General features: G+C 37.0%; 1 protein-coding gene across 1 annotated transcript in view; it reads left to right on the forward strand.

Annotated features, from left to right (window-relative positions):
- Positions 1–9847, forward strand: part of LOC107737014 (uncharacterized) — a 15628-nt gene that overhangs the window by 847 nt on the left and 4934 nt on the right. The window contains 4 exon segments of the mRNA XM_074560165.1: positions 636–723; positions 820–863; positions 4432–4574; positions 7677–8329. Coding sequence (XP_074416266.1) covers positions 636–723; positions 820–863; positions 4432–4574; positions 7677–8329 — 928 coding nt within the window.

Consider the following 9847-nt stretch of genomic DNA (forward strand, 5'->3'; position numbering starts at 1 on the left):
TCTATCTATCTATCTATCTATCTATCTATCTGTCTGTTTGTCTGTCAACATATCGCTTCTATATGCTTCTAGAAAATCATTTTGATGTTGAATGTTGAAATTGTTTAGATTTTTACATTTTGAAAACAGTTGTGCTGTTATGTTAATATGTTATATGTGTGTAATATAGCCAATGTAATAAAATGGAAAACTATTTTAAATTAGTTATTTTAAATTTCACTTAATTTAGCTTAATTTGTTTTCTATCTCTTTTTCTCTATATATGCACACTCTAAATGTAAATATGCATGAAACAATATAGGTCCAAAGCAAGTTTCCTGATCATTCATTAGGCTTGTTTTCCTAAAGACACCACTAGTTGGCAGTGTAGTCATTTTTCTATTTCAGTATGTGCTTTACTGTATGTAGAAAGATATATAGTTTAGCACATCTTGAAATAGTAGGCCTACAGAATAAACCTACTGTTGATCTTTTTGTGCAGTGGTATTTATATGGCACTTCCTCCCCTGTTTCATTGTTAGTAAATGCTAAGTTCTATAAATACCTCTGCACAAAACAGAAGATGTAGATTCATATAAAATAAAATGTGCAACTGTGTAATTGCACGTAAACCGTATTCCTTTGTTTTTCTTTAGCTGAATTACCTCCTGATCACCATCTTCAGCCGTTCCTAGATTACTACACACAGGCAGAGCGCTCCCTTCCTGCACTGATTCACATAAGGTCTATTTTCAGATCATAAATAAGCTCTAAAAATAACTCCCTGAGTAAGTGTGACATAACTCAAAGAATGTGTTCATATCGCGTGTCCCCTGACAGGAGAGAGTGGGATCAGTTCCTGGTTTCTGCTGAACACCCTGACGGTACCTTGGTTCATCTGGGGAAAACATGTTTGGCTGGGACAGTGTGTGACCAGATTTAATTATACAAGTTTGGGTGAATCTCGCAGAAACATTTCACCCCAAAACCAAAGAAATTATACCTTTTATACGTTTTTTTTTATATATAGGGCCATTTAAATTTTTTAAATTGTGACATTATTTTTTTATGATTGTTAAGTGCATCTTACACAAATTCTTACCATAATTTGCTTGGATTTTTTTTTAATGTAATTGTCATTTTTCCCAGTGGTGGTTGTTATTAGATTCTTATTGTTGCAATACTGAGAATAATACTGAAATTAGTATACTAATACTAAAATTAGAAAAATATTTAATTATTTATAAAAAAATTTTAATTTATATCTTCTCAAAATCAATAAAGCAAATACTACTAAGATGTATAAATGTTACAATATATATATAACACCTATACATACTGTTGTTGTTTTTTTGCCTTATGCACCCATTTATTTGAAGGAAGCTCAGTCTATTAGTAGTCCTTCAAAACACATCACATGTTGTTCTGTGAAAACGTCAGAAGACTGATTACATCACATTGTTTTCCTGTGGACCACTTAAGACAATCAGGCTGATTGTGTTGTTTACAAATAATAACACATCTAGACATGTACAGATACATTATGTTTGTGTAATATTCGACATGACAAAGTAATTCTTTGCTTGTCAAAGAAAATAAATGTGAAGGTTTTCTAAATGTGGATGCTGTAGGTGTGAGCGGCTCAGGTAAACAGCCGATGTCAGTGTGTGTTGTGTCAGTGGATTAGTGGAGCAGACGAATCAACACGCGGCTCTGTGGAGAGTGACGCTAACACTGTCCACATCACACTGAGACCAGCCACTCGCAGGAGACCCAGGAGGTGAGGAAACATTCATCACAACTCACTGCTGACTTCTAGTTCAGAGTAGAGTATGTGTGAAGTGGCTAATGCTCTTTAACCTAATTATTTAAAGGTTTTTTTGTTTGATAAACTTTGTTTAAAAATACATTTAATTATATTAATTTGGAGTTCTTTTTAATAATGTTCAATGCATGTGTTGTGTTAAGTCATTATTTTCATAGTTTAAATGAAGGCTGTTTGATTTAAGTGTATGTAATATCAATGTAATGTAGAATTGTATATATTTATAAATGTTTTATAGTATTTAAATATAATATAGAAATATGTAACATTTCAAATATAATAAAACTTTAGGCGGATATTACATGAAACATCTTCATTTTATTATAAAAGGTGTACAACATTTTTTACAGTAAACACAGTATGTGATTTCGGGATTGCAGTATGTTTTTAAAAATCCCAAATTTAAAAATAAAAGATTCTCTAATAAATAAATTATTATTATTGAAATATTTTTTTATTCAATTCATTATTTTTATCCATTTATTTTTCTTAAGCAAACTATGTTGGTTACACTTTACAATATGGTCCGGTTAGTTAATGTTAATGATTTATCTAACATCAACTTACAATAAGCAATACATTTATTACAGTATTTATTCATCTTAATGTTAATTAATAACAAAAAAATACAACTGTTCATTGTTAGTTCGTGTTAACTCAGGTCCATTAAATAACAATAACACATACAACTTCTGATTTTATTAATCTATTAATAAATGCTAAAATTAACATTAATTTAGCTTAATAAATGTTTTTTTTTTCATTGTTAGTTCATGTTAACTGATGTAGTTAACTAATGGAACCTTATTGTAAAGTGTTACCGATATCTTATTAGTGTAGATATACACGTGTTCATTTCAGTAGGTTTTTGACAAAGTTTTCTCTGTAGCATCAAAGTAAATTCTACACTTTTGTTCAGTGAGGCATTGATATATATCACTCACTTGCAGTATCTTCTGCCTGTGCTTTAGGCAGAATACTGCAACTCATTGTCCTTTCTTGCACAAGAAGGAAAACAACTTAAGAGTTTACCGAGCATCTGGCTGTTAAGACTCGGCTCAGATTGAAAATCTAAAACCATCTGGTGAAAAAGGTGTGGAGCAGCATATTAGTGTCAGACTCTGTTCCATGTTTCGTGTGTGTCCTGCTCCCCATGTGCCTTCCCATGCCCTTATTTGGTTTGTTTCCTGTTCCTCCCCTGATTAATTAAGTTGATTTCTTCCCAGGTGTTTCCCTTGATGTGTCATTGCTCCCAGGTGTGTCTCGTCATCCCCTCCTCCTGTGTGTGTGTATATAAAGTGTTCCCAGCCCCTAATTCTCTGTCCGATGTTGAAGGTCTTCGTGTGAACGTCTTCCTGTGTTCGTCTCCCTTGGTTCCTTCCTACGAATAAAGTCTTGTGTAAAGTATTCTCCAGCGTCTCCTCGTCCCTCGTGTGTGTGCACCCGTGACAGAACATCGGACCGAACTGTAAGCGGCATCCCTTCCCCGTGTTTGATTTCCGGTTTTTGTAAGTTTTTGTTTTTCCTTTTTTCCCGTGCGCTCCTCCACATCCCCAAATGGAGGAGCGTTTAATGTTCATCACCGTGGCTCAGGCGAGCCCAGACCCCGTCGTCTTCGCGAGGGCGTTTGTGCCGCTCGCCCTCGCCAGCTCCCTCGAGGGGGAAACCCTCGCGACGCTATTCCGGATCGGGATGACGTTCCATCATCCCACGGAGCTCCCAGACACCACCAACCTCCCAGTCCCTAGTTCTCTGTCCGATGTTGAAGGTCTTCCTGTATACGTCTTCCTGAGTTCGTCTCCCTTGGTTCCTTCCTACGAATAAAGTCTTGTGTAAAGTATTCTCCAGCGTCTCCTCGTCCCTCGTGTGTGTGCACCCGTGACAATTAGGAGCAGATCTGAGCATCTGTCCAAAGTGAAGAGCGTCAGCAGGACGTCTGGTGCAGGACACTGACTTCCCATTAACACTGGGCCAGGTTTTCTGAAGATAACTACTTTAGGACAAACTATAACTGGTCTTGAGAAAAATGCATCATCTCTTCCAGTAAGGTTTCTGACAGGTGTACATATGATGAAGCATGTGCACACAGCAGTGACGTTGAGAAGGTCAGGTGGTCGAGTCTCTGTAATCTTTAATTCCTAATCCTCTAGTCTCCTTACTATTGTGTAACAGGTAAACAAAAATAGAGAAGTTTCAGCCAAGCGTAGAACACGTAGGTGTTTTCTGAGAAGCAAGAACTTCTCATACGACTGTAGTTTTTGTCTGTGGTTTTTTTATCATGCGTTATTACACTACCCGTCAAAAGTTTAGAAGATTTTAATGTTTTTGAAAAGTCTCTTATGCTCACCATGCTGCATTTAATTGATCAGAAATACAGTAAAATCAGTAATATTGTGAAACATTATTACAATTTAAAATACCTGTTTTCTGTTTGAATATATTTTAAAATGTAATTTATTTCTGTGATGCAAAGCTGAATTTTCAGCATCATTACTCCAGCAGTGTCACATGATCCTTCAGAAATCCTTCAGATGGTGTACATTTTAAAACCCATAACGAGAGATCTGAGTCACAGATTAGGTTGGTTTGGTGTTAGACTTTTCTTTATTTGCCATTTCTGTTTTCAGATAAGGGTGAAATGTCCTGTCTGGATGAGGTGCCCTTTAAGATCCCTCTTGGCTTTCTTGAGAATGCTAAAGAAGAGGTTGAGCTCATCACAGCTCCAGAAATCACTCTGCCCGACTACCTGAAGATACTGCAGGAAATTGAGGTCTGATGCTCTCTAAAATGCATGGTTTTGACCTGACGTTATCTGTTGGCATCAAAATGCATTTGGACACTTAACACGCACTTTTCACATCGTGAAACAATTGCAAGTATTCTTTTCCTGAGCCATTTTGGGATTTACTTTTAACTAGCTGGTGCCAAGGTGAATTTTAGTGGATGTATGAAGTCAGTTCTTCTCAGTTTCACACTGGTGTTTTTCCTAACATTAATGTTCCACTAACATTTGATGCACCTTAATACTTTTTATCTTCTTTGTGAAGAGTGTATCAATGTTGTCTCGGTAAGAGTTCTTAGGAGAAATAAACTGATACAAAATTAACAATTGCTGATGTGCAGCTGTGTGTATATACTGAAGCCATAAAATGAATTTGGATAGAAGCTCAGATTATTTTTCTTTGATGAACTGGATGAGTTCCATTTCATCCCATTGCTGTCTTATGGGGTAAGATATTGAAACGAAATGAGTAAGATATAAAAGAGATTTTTTTTTAGATTGATTTATTATTTCATGATTCATTGACATTTATATATTTTTTTAATGTGGCTTAAGCATCCCTTCACATACACTATAGCTTTGTGGTCAGTGAAAAATGTTTTTGAATGAAGTCTCTTATGCTCACCAAGGATGCATTTATTTGATACAAATACAGTTAAAAACAGTAATATTGTGAAAGATTATTGCAATTTAAAATAACTCGATTTTAATATAATTTAAAGTGTGATTTATTCCTTTAATGCAAAGCTGAATTTTCAGCATCATTACTCCAGTCTTTAGTGTCACATGATACTTCAGAAATCATACAGAAAAATATGCTGATTTGCTGCTCAAGAAACATTTTTTATTATTTTCAATGATGAAAACACTTGTGCTGCTTAATATTTTTGTCGAAACATTTTTTAAAATAAAATGTTCAAAAGAAGAGCACTTGTTTGAAACAGAAGTTCTTTGTAACCCTTTACTGTCTTTACTGTTACTTTTGATCAATTTGATGCATCCTTGCTGAATGAAAGTATTAATTTCTTTAACAAATAACAAATATTACTGACCCCAAACTTTTGAAAGGTAGTGTACTTTATGCAGCCTCTATCACATAAATATTCAGCGCAGATCGAGAGGCAGCACCTCTCAAGGGAACTTGTAACTTGTAATTTCTGTACTAATACTAAATTACTGAATATGTTTCTGAAATCTTAAAGACCGTTCCCAAGAGAGCATCTGCGGCTTCCATAAACTGCATCAGGCTCAATGTAATATTCCATGAGCATCCACTGATTACAGCAGTTGTTGGCCTTAATGTAATTTTGACTGAGTGCAGGCTGTCACTAACAAGGTCATGGGAAAATACGAAGACACTTGTAACATGCATTGGTGTAAGCGTATCCCTGCCACCTCTAACCCATTCCCATCTGTGATTGCTCTATAATTACACTGACATGTAATCTGTCTAGTACACTGTTTGTTTAGCCCAGAGGTGTGCGAACGACATGAGGGCCATGTCAAAAATACAGTACAATTATATCTCTGATTACAAAAACTAAACAGTGAAGGTGAAAAGAGTTCTTGGTTCTCCGTAATCAATGGAATATTGTTGATGTAATTGTTACTGTAGATCCATTGGGATAAAATGCCTAAAATTCTTAAGGGTTTGTGTGTTACTGGTCAATGTATTTGCAAAGAAAACATACTGCTGTCAGGGGTTATCACAATCGAATCGAAATAAGCTAATGTGAACCTTTTATGGCTATGTGTTGAACTTGAGTTTCTGTAAATTCTTAGTCATTTGTCCCACGTCTGTCCAAGAACAACATTGTGTACCTGCCTTAGAGCATTGCACGCTTGATTTTGCATTTAGGACTTGAATGGGATGCAGATTGTTGTGTAATATTTGGCTGGTGTGAATGCTTCTCTTTTTCACATCTGTTTTGTGGTGCTCAATGATTCATAATGCTGATAACGGCAGATGTTAGTAATATTCAGAGGGATTCCCGTAGCAGTAGCTCAGCATACATTTAGATGAAGTTTAAGTTACTAGTGCAACTCGTGAAGCAAATCATACTTTATGAAGGCTAGTCAGTGCAGTATTTATGCAATTATTAGGAATTATCCCTAATCGTGTATTTAATTGTTTTGTTGATGTTAGTGGAGTTGAGTTTTACCGTTTTTCGAATCCATTCAGCCGATCTCTGGGTCTGGCGGTAGCACTTTTAGCTGTAGCTTAGCATAGATCATTGAATCTGATTAGACCGTTAGCATCTCGCTCAAAAATGACCAAAGAGTTTCTACCTGTATATTTTTACTATTTAAGACTTGACTCATCTGTAGTTACATTGTGTACTAAGACCAACGGAAAATGAAAAGTTGCGATTTTCTAGGCCGATATGGCTAGGAACTATACTCTTATTCCGGCGTAATAATCAAGGAACTTTGCAGCCGTACCATGGGTGCAGCAGGCGCAATGATAGTTACCTAGCTGGGGACTATTTTCAGGCGCTGCGTGATATCATTGCACCTGCTGCAATTAGTACACGATGTAACTACAGAAGATTCAAGTTTTAAATAGTAAAAATATAGAAACTCTTTGGTCATTTTTGAACGAGATGCTAACGGTCTAATCAGATTCAATGATCTATGCTAAGCTACAGTTAAAAGTGCTAACGCCAGACCAGGAGATCAGCTGAATGGATTAGAAAACGGTAAAACTCAACTGTTTAACTCTAGGGGAGTTGGAAAATGAGCCTATTTTCAAAAATAGTGGCGTGTTCCCTGTTTTTCTTCCAAAATTGTGTATATTATTTCTAGGATAATACCATCATAAGCATTTTTTTCTGCTATGTAGATTCCACACACAAAAAAAGCAATATCTGTAATGTAAGTAATAGGGTTGCAAGTTAAAAATAGATTGTGTTTTTGTAGTCAAAATAGGACTGACATGTTCCCAGTTGGCCTCATTTTGATGTAGACTTGGCGTTTTAAACTGCAAGTTACGAAAGACATGTTTTAGATGTCATCAGATGATGTTTGACATTGATGTTAGCGTGTGAAACTCAAATCTAAAGATGTCACGTTTGTGTTTTGATGTTTCAGTATGTCTTCAGCCTGGAGAACTGGGTTCTCACGGGTCTCCAGGGCGGCTATCCAACCCTCAATCCCCGCTCTTCCTGCGAGCTGGCGACCTGTCCTCCATACTGGATGATGTTCAGCAGCCCTCAGGAGAGCAGGTTAGCCAGCCGCTGGAGCAGTGACTTCTGGGAACCCAACCCTCGTCCCCGCAGCCGCAGCTTAAACGCGGCCCACTACCGCACGATGAACGCTCGAGTCAAATTCACCATCTCTGACTCGGAAGATGAAGAGTTTACAGAAGAAGATGGCGCCGCTCTTGCTGACAGTGAAGCACAGTCCAAACGGGGTGGTTTGGGTTTGCCAAGACAGGGGCCAGGGTTGAAAGACTTGCACACTTGTGGATCATCAAACTTCCTCAAGCTGCCTTCATCTTGCAGCCTCGCCGCACAGCGCCAGGGGACGTCGTCTTCACACTGCAGGCATAACTCACCCAAAAGAAACTTCCAGAGGAGTCAGAGCTCTGCTGGTCGTACTAATGCATCTCCCACAGTCTCCCCCAACAACTTGCAGTCTGAATGCATTGACAATCCCACCCCAAAGGTAAGACATCATCTTCAACTCTTGCAGTGTGCCTCACACTTTGGTTATGAAATGAAGTGCATCAGCACTGCAGTGATGTATTTTTGTAGGCCAACCTGGAAGTTTGCATCACCCTGGTTCTCTTGACAAAAACCCAAAAGGATTTTTCAATTGGATTTTAGATTGTTGCAGAAAATAAGGTCCATGACCAACGAAAGTTTATGATTACACACATTACACACTTTGTTTATCAAGGTAATCTTCAATCTTTTTTTATAATTTTGAAGCCTAAATACACTTGGCAGAATTTAAAAAGTGTAGGCTGTAAACGAACTACAGTTACACTACAGTCGCAAGACATTGCCATCACTATACTCTTCAGTCTTTATTTAAAAAAAAAAAAAAAAACATTTCCAAAAACAGAAAGTTTGATTTAGAATAGTTTGCAAGAGTGTGAATAAAAACACACCAAGGCTGTAAAAGTGGACTAGTGAGTAGATGAGTTTTCTTGTTCCGCGTGATGTTTAATGTCCCTGTCAACATCTATAATGCCCTTTGTAACCACCTTTTTCAAGACAAGTAAAAGCTTTCAAAAAAAAAAAAACCCCAAGAGAGTATTACTGGTGTATTTGGTTACACTTTATTTTGATAGTCCACTTTAGTCATTCTACTAACTATAAGTAACTTTGCAACTACATGTCAACTAATTCTCATTAATTTGCAACTACATGTCTACTAACTCTCGGAGTAGACTGTTCGATTAGGTTTAGGGTTAGTAGAATAAATTGACATATACTTGCAAAGTTTCTCATAGTCATTATGTTGTATGTTGTGGACCCTACAAAATAAAGTGTTAGAAGATATTAAGCAGACAGTCTACTAATACTCTGACTGCTAGTTGACATGTAGTTGCAAAGTTACCTACTGTTAGTAGAATGTTTAATGTGGACTATCAAAATAAAGTGTTACCGTGTATTTTGTTGAAAATGTTAAAATATCTTGAGACTGTGTTCACCACTGACCTCTGTTTCAAGCATTTAAACAAAAACCTATTAAAAACCCCATTGATTTTGGGACAATAGAACCGGATGTGCTAAAATTCTAACTCTCTCATGGGCTTTGGCCTACAAAAACGGGCTTTTTGAAACCTAAAGTTACAAATGGGACACCCTGTGCTCTTGTAGACTTCACAGATGTGCATAAGTTGCACTTACTCCTATTGAGATGCCTGCATTTCGCTCAACATAATTTTGCCATGCAAAGGTAAATGTGACCTTAAACTAAAGGCAATCCAGAGCCTCCAAAAACGTCAAAAAACCAGAATGCAATTTTGTGTCTTTTTACAAAGTGAAGAATTGTCATAGAGACCAAGTGTGACTTTTCAGGTCTCCTGTTTCAGTAATATCTGTCGTTAGTACTAAGCAAAATAGTTCAGTCATGAAACTCTAGATGGCGCAGGCGACTGGTTGTTAACGTAACCAATTACATTAAGAGTTAAACGACTCGGCACAGCTGATTGGTTCATGCTGCATATGCAGCCAATGAGCTTACTGCCTTGCATTTATATGGCTGGCTAGCGTTCATTAGAGATTCCTGCAGCACGCTTTCAGGGTTTC

Source organism: Sinocyclocheilus rhinocerous, unplaced genomic scaffold (genome assembly GCF_001515625.1).
Source record: "Sinocyclocheilus rhinocerous isolate Xijiao unplaced genomic scaffold, SAMN03320098_v1.1 scaffold433, whole genome shotgun sequence".
NCBI lineage: Eukaryota > Metazoa > Chordata > Actinopteri > Cypriniformes > Cyprinidae > Sinocyclocheilus > Sinocyclocheilus rhinocerous.